The 16,043-nt window shown below is 36.9% G+C and overlaps 1 protein-coding gene across 1 annotated transcript in view; it reads left to right on the plus strand.

The window, feature by feature from the left end:
• LOC131075671 (uncharacterized) overlaps positions 1 to 16,043 on the plus strand; it is a 67,875-nt gene that overhangs the window by 18,349 nt on the left and 33,483 nt on the right. Inside the window, exon 3 of the mRNA XM_058012522.2 lies at positions 7,342 to 7,446. Within this exon, the coding sequence (XP_057868505.2) occupies positions 7,342 to 7,446 (105 nt within the window). The remainder of the gene's footprint in view (positions 1 to 7,341; positions 7,447 to 16,043) is intronic.

Here is a 16,043-nt window from a genome sequence, read left to right on the forward strand (position 1 = left end):
CAATACTTCCTATATATAACATACTTATGCCTTGGATACTACACAGGCTAAGTTAGATACTTAAGTACAACTCCTAGGACGACCTATTTATGATTTTAATAGTGATTATGTGTCTAATGTAAGAGTTAAGGTATCAACCCACAAGTTGACTACTCATAACCTAGTACACATTATACGGTTAGGGGCATAACAAGTTTGCCTAATTTGATATTCAACATTTGTACATTTAAGCATGTAACATGTTTCAAGGGGATTTGAATGCGGCTCTTCTCTACGAAAGCGTCTATGATTTACAATTTGATTTTATCCTGTTTCACTTGTTTTCATGCATCTCTGGTACTGGTACGTGTTTTCAGGGGTAAGAGACGGGTCTCCTGGTAACTATGCTTAGAACCATATGGAAGTGACTCCACTTCATGTGCAAAATCATGTACAATGATGTCTTCCTATTCAGCATCTGTTGCATTTGTTGTAGCAACACCCTTTATTGCTTACCTCTTGAAATCAACAATTTAGTCTTACATAAATAATGGTGTTTCCTCATGTTATGTAGTCTAGTCTTTGTACGCTTCAATTTTATGCAAGTCTATAGGCTCTTGAGCAGTTGTGTCCTCCACTGTGTGTGAAGTTAAAGGTTGTATGGAACAAATGCTAGGTCATTGAGACAACTTATTGCGATTTTTTGTGTTAATGGACTCAAACAAACTCCAGTTGTGTTCACATCCATAAGTGCTACAATGTTGAGACAACATATAAAGGGTTACTTTTGAAGATTTAGGGTATTTCCATCCTAATCTTCTCACCAAGAACCTGCAAATAAGATATTTAAAAGTTTATATGCAATAATTGTAAATTGTAAGCAATAGTTGTAACTTTTAAGCAATAATCGTAAAGTATTGGCAAAGGCTTAAATTTTTTGTTACTTGGTGTTGAAGAAAGAGCCTCTTTCTAACCTGCTTTTAATTGTACAACTTTGAAATAATTAGATTCCTCATCTCAACCTTAGGTGTTGTCCTTTTATTGCTTGTTGAGTGGCTCTCAATAATCTCTCCATTAATATCTATGAAGTCAGTGGAGAAAAAGATGGTTGCGGTAGCATGCCATGACATGAATGGGTTAATGGAGTTGATAGTTTCATCTCCGATCAATGATCCCCCAAATGAGATCAAATTTGATAGTCTTGAATGGTCTCCTTGGAATTAGCCATGCCCTCACAAATTTATCATATTGGGATTTGCTCCCTATCTACCAAGCATAAAACTCCCATGAAAGGTTCTGATATCTATAAACAAATTAAAGCTACACTAAAAAAATACTAAATTTTTTGAAACTAATTCTATTTGAAAGCTAAACTGAAGTTTGAAGTTACATTGGTGATCTTTGTAGCTCTCTTCACAAATATATAATGTAGTCGAGGATTATCTATCCTTGCAGCCAAAAACAAATTTATCAAACTAAACCATATCTAATTCATCCGATAAACAAATTATTTGTGCAAATCAATGGAGCATTATTGATCAAAAGAGTTGTATTACAAGTTTTAGGCATTACTCATGAATTACAGTAGATTTCTCTGTATCTTATGATCTCACATATTGTATTTCTTTCTTTCGTTAGGCTCTCTGTCAACTTCTTCTAAGATCTTTGTTGCCTTTCTCTACTTTGAGCCACTTGTCCTCAAATCATATTGGACTTCCCTTATATAGGAGATAATGTGGTTTTATACCATGATCCATGTACGTAGAATGAGGTGATAAGATCACTAGTCTCAAAATTGAATGAATTTCTGAACAATTTACCTTGAGATTTGGTGCAGCCCTTGGCATAGCATGTAGTTTGATTGGTAACATGTATGGTTGTCTCCAATGAGCTTAGAGTCTCCAAATTCAATGTGGTGCCATTCCTTGCTAGAACCTATGGTGATGCAGGTAACATTATGAATTGCCGCAAGTTTTAAATAGTTGTCATATTGATCAAACAAATATTACTGTTACATATTGAATAATTGGTACAAGCCTTAACTAACTGCCTCATTTGTGAAAGTCACACAGCCAATACTGAGAGGGGGGGGGGTTAATCAGTATTGGAGATTTAAAAACTTCTAACATATAATGAAGCTGCTAGATATATTAAAGTACGAATGCAGGCAAAGCACATAGACAAGAACACAAAATTTTCTCGTGGAAAACCCTTTCGGGTTAAAAACCACGGCACAAAAAGTCTCTTATAAACTTCAGAAGGGCACCAACCCAAAATACAAGGCAACAATTAATAGAGAGCACCAACTGAGTATAACAAAAAAAAAAGCTCCAACTTCATATAAGTAAAACCACCAACTCAGCACCAACTGAGAATAACAACTGGCTCCAACCTCATACAAGTAAAACCACCAGCTCAAGTGCCAAACAAAAAGAGTCAAAGCTTCTTCAATAAATTGCACAGAAAATACCAACTTCTCTTCTTAAAAAATGTATGTTCCTTTGCAACCTCAGAATGACTCAACTGAGAAATTTGAAGCAAATATCAGTGAATAATCTTTTCTCAGAAACTAACCCAATCTATCCATTCTGTGCACAGCTCCTGGAATGTCTTCATTTAAGCTTATCTCATTCGACCACAGTCACCCAAAAATTATGTTAAAAAAAAAAATCAAAACTGGTTCACTTCACATACTCTGCATTAAAAAGAAACTCCACCAGGCATCTGAAACCCATGCAGCGACCCCCATTCCTCATAAAATCTGCAATTGATATATCAGCACATAGACAGAAGACGTCTTCAAAAATGAAATTGAAAAAAATAAAAAATTTCAATCAGAACAACCCAATAAAGAATCCACTACTTCCTCATCCTTTTTTTTTTCTTTTACCACTCTGACAACAAACTTTATTCTCCTATACGTGCGGAATAAAGCGTCCAGCCTTCTTCAAAGACATGTAAAATTCAACACCACGAAAAAGAACTTCTCCAGAATACGCGTCATCTCTTAACTCTTCTGCACACCACGACCTTATTAAGAGAGTCAAAATTAGAAACTACAATTATTTCTTCAACGCACGACTTGGCAAAGAAAATTATTTTCGGCAGCACCCCCAATTTCTCACGACTTCACCTTATTATTAAGAACACGTCTCCCAGGCGCAAGTAGCATATCTTCTTAATACAGCATGCAGTTAGAACCACTTTTTAAAAGGCACATATGCGCACAACTCCTCCTTTAATTTTGTTCTGACCTTTTGATAAATGCAGCAGACTAATGCCACGCACACACCCTGAATTTTGTCTTCTTGTAGCATACGTTATAAAGTTAAAATGCAGCAGACTAATGCCACGCACACACCTTGATTTTTGTCTTCTTGCTGCATACGTTATAAAGTTAAAATGCAGCAGACTAATGCCACGCACACACCCTGATTTTTGTCTTCTTGAAGCATATGTTATAAAGTTAAAACATCGCCCGGGTCAGAAACACATTACACCAAAGGCGAAGACAATGCACCACATAATTAATTCGATTTCAATCCGAAAATAAGATTCCAAATAAAAACATCCTTGTGATTATTTAATTGATGACTTGGCATAGGATAGACATAGACTAGCAACCAGCTTAGGTAGACAGCCAAGTAGCTTAAGCAGCCAACAAAGCACCTCAAGCAGGTCAAGCACCTCAAGCAGGTCAAGCAGGTCAATAAAAAATGAGGAAATCTAATGAATTAACAACAGCTCGAAAAACACTTCAAACTTTGTCCAAAATTACTTTGAGTAATCTTCAAGCTTGAATGACACAAGCTTGACAACAACCATTTGATATCAATGACAAAATATCTAACAATCTCCCTCTTTGTCATTGATGACAATCCCATTTTCAATTGCCACCTCTTGAAGCCATAAAAACAATATTGCTCTTACTGCTTCCTCTAAGATACTGCTCCCCCTTTGACATCAATGACTGAAACAAAGCTGCAAACTGATAAAAACCAATGAATAAACCTGCACAAACTGAACTGGGGCATAAGATAATACAATGGATGCTCCCCCTGTACAATACACCCCTTCAATGATGGAGTGAAACCACTCCTAGTTGCTGTCTTAACTTTTCAAAGGTGTCCTTGGGCAAGGGCTTTGTAAAAACATCTCCAAGTTGATCCTTAGTAGAAACATATTCAAGCTTCACTTGCTGGTCACTAACTTGTTCACGCAAAAAATGATACTTAATTGGAATGTGCTTAGTTCTAGACTGTAAAACTAGATTTTTTGATATGCTAATAGCACTCATGTTATTACATAAAATAAGAATTGGCTGATTAAAATCTACCTTGAAGTCTTGCAATGTTTGCTTCATCCAAAGAACTTGTCTACAGCAAGACACTGCTGCTATATATTCAGCTTCAGCGGTTGAAAGAGAAACTAAAGCTTGCTTTTTACTGTGCCAAGAAACCAAACACTTACCAAGGAAGAAGGCACCTCCGTTTGTGCTCTTCTGGTCATCAACTGAACCACCCCAATCTGCATCTGTGTATGCTGTAAGCAAGAAGGCATTTCCACTTGGATACCAAAGGCCATACTCCATAGTACCTTTAAGGTACTTGAATATTCTTGTAATTGCATGAACATGTGTCTCCTTAGGGGCTGCCTGAAACCTTGCAACATAACCTACAACCTGCATTATGTCAGGTTTAGTGGCTGTAACTTATAACAAGCTACTGATCATAGACTTGTAGAGAGTCTGATTAGCATCTAGTGATTCATCATCCCTACTGAGCTTACAACCAGTCACCATAGGCATGCAAACAGGTGTACAATCTTCCATTTTGAATCTCTTCAACATTTCTCTAATATATTTTGTCTGAGAAATAAATATACCTTCCTTAGATTGATGAATTTGCAGCCCAAGGAAAAATGACAGCTTTCCTAACATGGACATCTCAAACTCCTTCATGTTATTTGCAAAAACTTCGCACATCTGCACACAATCACTTTCAAAGAACAAATCATCAACATAAACAACAATAATCAACATGTTTTTACCTTCCTCTTTGATGTATAAGTTGCTGTCTGCAACACCTCTTCTGAACCCTTGTTGAAGCAAATAGCTATTCAATCTGTCATACCAAGCACGAGGTGCTTGTTTGAGGCCATAAAGTGCCTTTTTCAGCTTGCACACATAATCTTGATGCTCTGAAATAAAACCATCAGGTTGTTCTATATATACCTCTTCATTCAAATCACCATTCAAGAATGCAGATTTAACATCCATTTGAAAGACTTTAAAACCTTTAAAAGAGGCAAATGCTAAAAACATTCTAATAGCCTCTAATTTGTAACTGGTGCAAAAGTTTCATCAAAATCTATACCTTCAACCTGAGCATATCCCTTGCACACCAATCTTGCCTTGTTCCTTACCACTTGGCCATCCTCATCCAATTTGTTTCTAAAAACCCACTTTGTACCAATCATGTTTTTGTCTCTAGGTCTTGGAACAAGCTCCCAAGTTCCACTCTTGTTTATTTGGTCTAACTCCTCTTTCATAGCTGAAACCCAAGACTTATATTCTGCTGCTTCTTCAAAAGTCTTTGGTTCAATCATGGACAGTAGTGAGATATCATCGTCCTCATAGTAATTGACTTGTCTTCTTGATGCTCTAGCTCTGTCCTCTTGCATAATCTGATTAACAGGATGATTTTTCTCAACAATCTTGAAGTAGACTTGAGGGAAGTTCTGATTGTAGTTGCATTTCTATCATGTGAAGTTGTAGGACCGGCTAAGGCATTTGCTGTACTTGACTGATTTTCTGTTGTTCCATCCTCAAAAAGTGAATTAGCACCTTCATTTTGATCATTAGAAGGAGTAGTTGCAACATTGTTGCTTGCTGTCCCAACTTGTGGATTAGTAGAAGTTGGCTGGCCAACATTTTCAGCTTCAACTCTCTGCAAGCTATCATCACAACTTTGCAATTTTTTAGAAGAATCAGTAATCTCATTAATTTTTACATTAGTGCTTTCAACCATTTTGTGCAATCTCTTATTATTCAAATGGTTTTTCTTTACACTTCACTAAGCACTCTTCATACTATCTATTCCTTGTGCTTTTCCCAATTTTGTAATCAAAATTCTCTTAAATTTCTTCTCTCCTTTGTGTAGATACCGGTGTATTCAAATTTTTTACTGATTTGGGGTTCTTTGAATTTCTCTCATGGTACAAGATTAGCTATGTTAAATATAAGTGAAATATCAATCTTCTTAGGTAATTCCATTTCATGTGCATTTCTAAAATCAAATTTCTTAAGAATTCTACACTGCTCAAATTTCTTGATCTTCAGTTTATTATATGTACCTCGTGGAAATCTTTCTTTCGTTAAATAAACCATTACTTCATCTCCAACTTCATATTCCTTATGTTCTCCTTTGATCAGCATTTTCTTTGTATTTTTGATTAACTTTTTCCAGAGTTACCTGGGGACACGTCCCCAACCTGAAAACCCTCGTCCCCGTCCCAAGGACGTTTTGGGGACTTGGGGACGGCTAGGGGTCGTTTCCCCCCGTCCCCAATCGTCCCCCCTAGCTTTGGGGGACGTCCGTACGTCTCGGGGACGGCTGGGTACGACTGGGACGTCCCCAATCCGTCCCGGGGAAGGCCAGATGTCCCCCATTCTAAGGCCCTTAAAAAATATTAAAAAAAATAAAAAAAGTTGTATTTTTAATTTTTTATTTAAATTTTCTAATATAGGCCCCTTATTAATTCAAATTGTTATTAAAAATAAAAAAAATTAAAAGATAACATTAATTAAATTTTAAATTTATTAATTTAATTCATAATTTTGACAATGAAACTATGTGGCAGCAGTGTAGCCTTTGGGCATTTTGACACAGAGATTAGAAAATCGCCAAACTCGGCGAGACAATAGAAAAATAACACCCAATGCCTTTATTAAAGTATAAGTTTTTTTGGCCTCGCGGGGCGCTGCCCCTTGACCCCACCTTGGGGGCGCTGCCCCCAAACCCCCGTTGAAAAATATGGGGGGAAACTGCGTCGATCAAAGTAGGGAAAATTTAACCTCCGAGTCTATTGATATGCATATTGACAATGTGAATGAATTGAAATTCTGATTTATGAATGCATAATTGCATATTGTGTATTGAGTATTAACAATGTTGTATGTTCAGAATTTACATTCTAAAATGTTTTCAACTTTTCATAGTATCATACACATGCTATATCCATGTTTTATTATTTTCATATGAATATAATGTATGTATGCATGCTTTATCCATGTTTTCATATGAACATTTAGAATTTTGAAATTTTCCTATATATTTTAAATTTTTCCTATATTTTATATAGCCGTCCCCTTTGCCGTCCCTCGCCGTCCCCAAATTTGGTAAAAAAATTTGCCGTCCCGGAAACGTGTCCCGCCGTCCCCTGCCGTCCCCGTCTCGGAAACTCGGGGTAACTTTGACTTTTTCTAATTACTGTTTAATTGTTTGGTGCAATTTTGTCATATATTCTACATATTCTTCAGCTATAACACTTTTCCTGTGATGTATGGTAAAATCCCTTAATTCTGAAACATTCCTTGGATTCTGACCATAGATAATCTAAAAAGATGTTCGTCTACTACTCCTAATTATATGTTATTATAAGCAAATTCAAATTACAGTAAGATTAAATCCAAACTTCCTGTTTTTCTCACCTTATAAACATTCTAGTAAATTTCCTAAATCCCTGTTAACAACTTCTATTAGTTCATTTGTTTGCAGATGATATGCTGAACCACACTCAAGGTTTATGTTCATTTTCTTCCATAAAATTCTCAAAAAATGTCCAACTAAGTGCACATCTCGGTTTGACACAATACTTTTAGGTAACCTATATAACCTCACAATTTATTTGAAAAATAAATCAGCTATATGTACTGCATTATTAGTTTTCATTCAAGCAATAAGTTGTGCCATTTTTGATAATCTATCAACTACAAAAACAAAATCATAGCCCCTTTGTCTTCTTAGTAATCTAAATACAAAATCCATACTAATATCCTTCCATATTGGAAATTGTAATGATTTGTACAATCCAACATTTTGACTTACACTTTTTGTTACTTGACAAGTTCTACAAATTTGTACATACTTTCTAACAGGCTTATGCATTTGTGGCCGAAAATAATATCTAATGTTCAACAAAAATGTCTTATCAAGGCCAAAATGTCCCACAATCCACCACGATGTTTCTCTTTTATCAAATTATCCCTCATTGGATTCTTAAGAATACACACAATTGATTGCCCTTAAATAACAACTTTTTGAGAATTATATAGTTCTAATCATTTTGTCTTGTCTCCATCTATTGGTAACTTCAAGATTTCCATGCTTCAACAAAATCAATGTCAACCTCATACAAATGTTTCAACTTGTCAAAGTCAACAACTTGGATGCTCATTTCTATTAACAAATTATGTCTTCTACTTAATGCTTCTACAACTCTGTTAGACTTTCCACCTCTATTATTCACCACAAAAGAATAACTATGTAGAATTTTTTGAGACATGGACCAGCTAGGACTCGAACCTAGGACCTTCCATACGTTGCTGGAGTGCTCTACCACTGAGCTATTGGCCCCTCTTGGACCAGTCCATCGTTGGTCTGGGTGTGGCTTATTTCCAACACCAACGCCCCCCCATAAGCCACACCTCTCGTGTGCTTGGGGCTCCTAGCCTGGACCTGGTTCTGATACCATGTTGATTTTATATTTCCAGTTTAATGTAAAACTTATAAATCAGAATTTAGTTTCTAATTAAATTGTTTGTTGTAAAATTTAGAGATTTCTAGATCTAGGCATAGCATAGAAATGAACAAATAAGAACAAAACACAATTACCCTGAGAAAACCTTCTAGGAGGAAAAACCCAGCCAGAAAAGATCCTCAGATCTAATTATGGATTATATTCATATGAAGATTACAACACTTATCTTTAGTACTTGAAGATGATTGCACATAGGGCTGATAAAGTCTTCAACAAGTCTGCACTTTTGTAAGTCTCAAGCCTGCCCCATTTAACACAGTAATCAGCAATCAGATCCACACCCTAGGTCTGCACTTTATTGTATCTTAAGTTTGCACCTTTCCCTGAAACTGGACTGCAACCCTAGCTACTTGAATCTGGAATAGTTCGCCCTCCTTGTAATGGTATTTGCAGAATAGTTCGCCCTCCTTGTAATGGTATTTGCTCTTGATATTAGCGCCTTTTATGACAGATACAAATCGCCAATATTACTTCTTCAAACTTCACATTTTAGGCAGAGGTATAATTAGCATGGAATGATGAATGAGTGAATGATAATGTGAAGTTGTTATTTATTTATATGGGGAACAATGTCTTTAGTCATGTCGGCTTGCTTTATAATTTATTTTATTTATTACTTTTCCTTTTAGCCTTGATGGAATAGGGTAGACCCTATTTTGGAAGAGCACGTTGAGTGTGGCATGAGCAAGTTTAAGTGGTGCCATGGGGTTTAGGGCCCAACCCTACACGTTGAAGAAAGGGGCCAGCCCTTTGGGCGGATTCCAATGTTGCCCAAGGCAATTGGAATCCGCTATTCCCTAATTACAATCAACACTCCCTCTTAATTAGGGAGGAGAAACATAACCATAATCTTCCATCTTGCACACAAGCAAAGAATGGATTACATAATCAGAATATTGTAGTCTTCCATCTTGCACACAAGCATATAATGGAACTACGAAATATAATCTTCCAGCTCGCACACAAGCATAGACTGGATCCACCTTACATTGCCCGCGGAGGGTGGAGAGGATCTTTTCCACCATCTTACATTGCCTGCAGAGGATGGTTAACAATTGCTCTTCTCCCTGAGAAGATTACAATACCACCTTACATTCCTCGCAGAGGGTGGTTTGATACAACACAATGTATTACTGAGGTTGAGACTCCCTCTCAATCAGGGTTTCATTTTCCAAAACACCGAGTCTGTCCCTGAAGTACACAAACTTCACTTTGGACAGAGGCTTGGTAAGAATATCTGCAACCTGCTCATCAGTGCTGACATACTTTAGCTGAATGGCGCCTTTTTGCACCATATCTCGAATGAAGTGATAATGAGTTTCCACATGTTTTGACCTGTCATGAAACACTGGATACAACTTTGATTATCACAATGAATAATTGAAGGATCCCAAGGTTGACCAAACAGCCTAGCAAGAAGCTTACGAAGCCACACTGCTTCTCTAGAAGCTACGCTTGCTGCAATATACTCAGCTTCAACAGTACTTAGTACAACTGAGGATTGTTTTCTGCAAGACCAAGAGATCACTGCGGATCCTAAGCTGAAACAAATGCTAGAAGTGCTTTTCCTGTCTTTGACACTTCCAGCCCAATCTGCATCTGAATAACCTTCCAAGGTTATTGAAGTGTTAAGTGGATATTTCAGCCCATAACCAACTGTGCCTCGCAAGTATCTTAGGATGTGCTTGGCTGCAAAAAGATGAACATGTTTGGGCATGCTCATGAACTGGCTGAGAGCATTCACTGTAAAGCATATGTCAGGTCTAGTGTTAACTAGATACATCAGTGATCCAATCAACTCCCTGTACTCCGATGGATTTGCAAAATCAGAATTAGCTGCAGAAACACTTAACTTCTTTAAGTTAGATTCCATAGGAGTAGACATAGGTTTACAATCCATCATTCTAAATCTTTTCAAGATATCAATAGTATACTTTCCTTGACTTAGAAAAATTTCGTTAGATCTTTGCCATACTTCTAGACCTAGGAAATAATGCATTAGACCTAAGTCCTTCGTTTCAAATTCTGAAGCTAGTTCTTTCTTACATCTAATGATAAGTTCATCTTTACTAGTAAGAAATAAATCATCCACATATAGAATTAGAATTAGAATTAGCATTTCATCATTGGATAACTTAAAATAGATGTTAGAGTCAGCATCATTTTTACAAAATCCTAAACTTAACAAGTATTTATCAATTCTTTCATACCAAGCATGAGAGGCTTGTTTGAGGCCATACATGGCTTTCTTCAATCTGCACACATGAGTTACTCTATCCTGAGTCTCATAACCCTCAAGATATACCAAATACATACTCAAGATATACCAAAGTAGCTGGAACTCCCTCTCAGCAGCAACTGTGTCCAATCACAGCTTCCAAAGCACTCGAACTTCCTTCGAGTGTATGCCCATCCCAATAATTTCCCTTGAAGAATCAGTATGCCCTGTTTCAGAAGCACTCCAAGCCACTGAAAGATCCAATCAATTTCTTGTACTCAAGGATAGGAAATCATACACTTAAGCATCAAGTCAGTTCAATCATAATGAAATTAAAAATGCTTGACCCAAGAAAAAAAAATTTCCATGCTAATACTCATAATAAAAGGTAATCAACCAACATAAGTTAGAGTATACCAAACTCAGAAGGAGGTGCTCCCTCTTAACTTCTGCACAATCAATCTTTTATGTTAATCTCAAAGATCCTGTCCATCTATCTATCAATCAATAAAGTGGACCCATAGCACAATTGTTAAGATGAGGATAACTTCCATCAAGAGATTACACAACAAGATTGCCAATCAAATGTCATCAATAGAAAATGAAAATCCTAAGAGATCAATTGCGAAATCTTTCAAAGAGGAATCACAAATAGAATCACAAATTTGTAGAAAATAGTTTCAGCCAATGAATAGCAACATTATGCAACGTTAGTAAGACAAGATATAAATTCAATCTCTTGGAACAGACAACGGAGTAAGCACAATAAAGAATACTCAAACCTCACAAATCATCCAACCGTGCCCCATCAACCTCTTATAGGAGAAGTGATGAATCTACAATTATCAGAACTCAAGATTCCATTAAGGTCCATAGTTGATCATTATCTTTGGTATTACAAAACAAAACAAGAAAGGTTTGCATTAAAACATCAAGAGCAAAAAAGGGATCTTTAATACACTTCTAAAACAACAAGGAGCCACACATAACTTCTTCATAAAACATTTATAGTAGATCTCATTCTTCACATCAATGGTCAGATTTGAAGGTTGAGAAAGAACATAGAAAAGACCAAAGACTGAATGCAGCCATAATATCCATTAGTTCATCTATTTGCAGTTCAGTCCAGAGGAAGTAATCAAAAGTAAATCAAAACAAGTGAGCATTGATAAAATTGATCTAACAACAACATCATTCTGCAAAATGATATTAATAAAATACTCATTAGTTATACTCTTTGTTAACCACCAAGCACAATTTATACTTGATCAAAACCAAACAGATCTCAAGGTAGTTTATGATAGTAGAAGAATCCCATATGTCAAAAAGCACATGAAGAAGATCTATATTATACGAACCAAAACCAAACAGATCTCAAGGTAGTTTATGATAGTAGAAGAATCCCATACATCAAAAAGCACATGAAGAAGATCTATATTATACGAACTACAAGGCTGTGTAATAGACAAGAGAAATAAGTTTCTTCATCTAACATTAACCCTTGCATACTACTAACATGATTGCAGATCATCTTTCAACTAAACTTTTCTATCAGGAACACCTATTAGTAAAATTACACATAGGCCAAAATATTAAGTCAAAGTGATCTCGATTTGTTCATTAAGAGTTCATCTCCATAATTAATAGAACATAAAATTCCTACACCTCAGTCGGTATACTTATATCAATGATGCTAAGGCAAACAATCATTAGCTCCTCATGACTATACACATCTCCATAAGTCATTCATGTCAAGTAGAACTCAAGTCAACAAAAAAATGTCATGAATGAAGATCATTTAAAAAAAACATAACTCAACCAAGCATAGCTACTCACTTAGAATGCATATAAGTATTCATCACAAGAATACTTAGAACTTTTAGATCAAAAGTCAGTAATAGAACCAGTCCATATTATTTAACATAATAACAATATCTAAATTACATATGTAGAGAACATAACAAGTATTTAGATCATAGTTATATAGATGACTACTGTGGATGATGAGTCCAAGACATTCCTGATTCCAATCAAAACATTAACGAAGAATCGATCTATAATACCTTGCAACACTCAAACAGAAATTTCGAATACCTTCTAAGTTCTAACAAAAATAGTACGCAAATCAAAGATCATGATGATATCTAAATAATGTTCTATATTAGATAAGTCTACCAACTAAGGCAATTAGAATCATAAAATCAATACGACCTAGAACTAGGTCAGCCAAACGATAACACTTCAATCTTTTGGATAAGCTGAGTATAATATATCTTGCAATCAAGAATGCAATGACTCAAAAATACTTAGCTTGAATGACGCTGAAGAGTCAGATCTTCAAGCATACAGGACCAAGATGTGACCATGCTAAACCTTTGATCACAAAACCTTTTCAATCTCTCCTCGATCTTGGAACCTGTCATCAATTTTACGACAGCAAGATATTGCAAGATCTAGGCTACAGGATGTTAGATCTGATTATGGTTAGTACAACTTGGCTCTGATACCATGTTGAGACATGGACCAACTAGGACTCGAACCTAGGACCTTCCATACGTTGCTGGAGTGCTCTACCACTGAGCTACTGGCCCCTCTTGGACTAGTCCATCGTTGGTCTGGGTGTGGCTTATTTCCAACACCAACAGAAATTCAACTCTTTGACATGTTTAGCGCTTAATTTATTTTGACTGTTTAAATATTGCAATGCTTCATGATCAGTAAACAAAACTAATTCCTTTTTTTTTTACTAAAAGAGGGGTAAAAATTTATTCAAACCAGAAGAATTACAAAGCAAGGGCATTACATAGCCCTGTCAAGCTCCACTAAGTGGCCAACTTTTGAGACAAAATCGGAGGTAATTGACCCCTATCCACAATGTTCCAATTTTGCATATGATCAAAGGCCCATTTGGCCCAACAATCTGCTACTCCGTTCCATTATCTAGGAATATGATTGAAAGTAAAGAATCCCAAGAAACACACAAATTAAGAATCTATTTAACAACCAAAGCTAAAAGCCAACTAACACCTTCTAAAGTCCGCCTATTCAACAAATTCACCACCACCTGGGAATCAGAGTCACAAATGATCCTTCTCCGCCCAAGTTGACAGCCGCGTTTCACAACATATAAAATGGCAAGAGCCTCCATCAAATTGTTAGAATGAAGACCCTTATAAACAAAAAAGATAAACTGAACAGTTTCAGAACTATCGCGACCAACTCCACTAATACTAGCATGATCAGGGTTTCCCTGAGAAGAACCATCCGTGTTGAGTTTCATAACTTCCTGAGGAGGAGGAGACCAACGCCCCTCCCTATTGATCTTCCGAAGAAGTTGTCTACATCTATTTCTCATGATCTGTCCTTGCTGAGGAGGAAGATGAAGATGATTGCAACAACCAACATCTCGAGGATCCACTGTTTCTGTCAAATCACATTTTGCCGAAACAGTTTCTCCCAAAGAATGAAGAATTTTCCACTACAAGCAAGGAGCCACCAACATCACATCTTGAAAAATCCTACGATTCCTCTCCAACCAGATATTCCAGTTAATAAAGGAGGGGCCAAGATCTCAAGCAACTTGAAGAAATGAGGTTGCAACAGGGGTCTCGCCCCAACGATAAAAAACTCAGTCAAAGAAGAGACATGCCAATAGGCCTTGTTCCATACACCCCACCAAAAGTGCCAAATCTCCCTAGATAAAGAACATTGGCAAAAGAGATGAGAAACACTCTCCTCACTATTATGGCACAACACACACATCAAGGGGCCTTGAAACCCACGCTTGCACAAATTGTCCCAAGTAAGACATCGATCTTGACCCACCAACCACACGAAATATTGAGCTACGAAAAATTGTGCCAAACGTGTTTCCACCAATGGACCTCAGTGTTGCCGAATGTTTGCCTACCAAGCTGCCCATATCTTGCAGAAACAGAGTACTTCCTAGACAAATCACTGCCAGCCCAAGACAAAACATCATGCCCCACCAAGGCATTGCAGTCCGGAGAAGCAAGAATCTGAGCCAGCTCTTGCCTATCCACCTCAGATCCTCTCGGTGGCCATTCAGAAGAGTGCTTCCATCTAAAACTAACAACCAACCCACAATTCTGAGCAACCTTATAATGCTGAATTGTGCCCCAGCCTGCAGCAATAAAAATATCACAAAGGGATTGGAGGTGAGGTTAAGAAGAAAGAATAGAAGGGTGTCCATCCCAAGAATCAAACCAAAAAAGAGCCTATGAGCTTGAATGACATATCCAAAAAAGCCCACTCTTAACCAATTGAGCCCCCACTTTTAGAGTATGACAGATCATAAAACCCGTTTCGAGGGACATCAAAAGAAATAACACCTGAAAGATACTTATGGGTGAGATTACGGGCCCAAAGTTGATGTTGACTGGTACACCAACGCCAATATAGCTTAGCTGCAAGAACTTGCACATTCAAAATAGCAGAATGTAATCCAAGACCACCCACTTTCTTTGGTCCACCCACAGTTTCCCACCTAACAAGGCTCCCCTTAGCAGACGTCAAGTTACCACTCCAAAGAAATTGCTGTGAGAGAGCATCAAATTTCTTAAGGAAATATATAGGGGCTGCTTGAACAAAACACCTGTAAGTAGGAAGACCTTGGATAATAGACTTAAGAAGAGTCACTCTAGCAGCAGTAGATAACCAACGATGAGGCAAATGAGTGACCTTCTTATGCAACTTATCAAGTAAAATCTGCCAGGAAGACCTGGGTTGTCTATCAACAACAAGAGGAATACTTAGGTAAACAAAGGGAAGAGACCCACTCTGAAGCTTCAAAATAGTTGCAATTTGTTAAAACTTGAACCAGAATATGAAAATCTGAGAACACAAAATAAAGAATGAAACACAAATGAACAAGCCCTTATCATGGGAAAACCCTCCACCTGAGAGTGAAAAACCCAACCCACTCAAAATTAACTTTATTATATCTCAGAAAAGAATACAACTGATGATAGTCTCATAATACTATCAATCATAATAATATGAGTTC

This window comes from Cryptomeria japonica, chromosome 3 (genome assembly GCF_030272615.1).
Source record: "Cryptomeria japonica chromosome 3, Sugi_1.0, whole genome shotgun sequence".
NCBI lineage: Eukaryota > Viridiplantae > Streptophyta > Pinopsida > Cupressales > Cupressaceae > Cryptomeria > Cryptomeria japonica.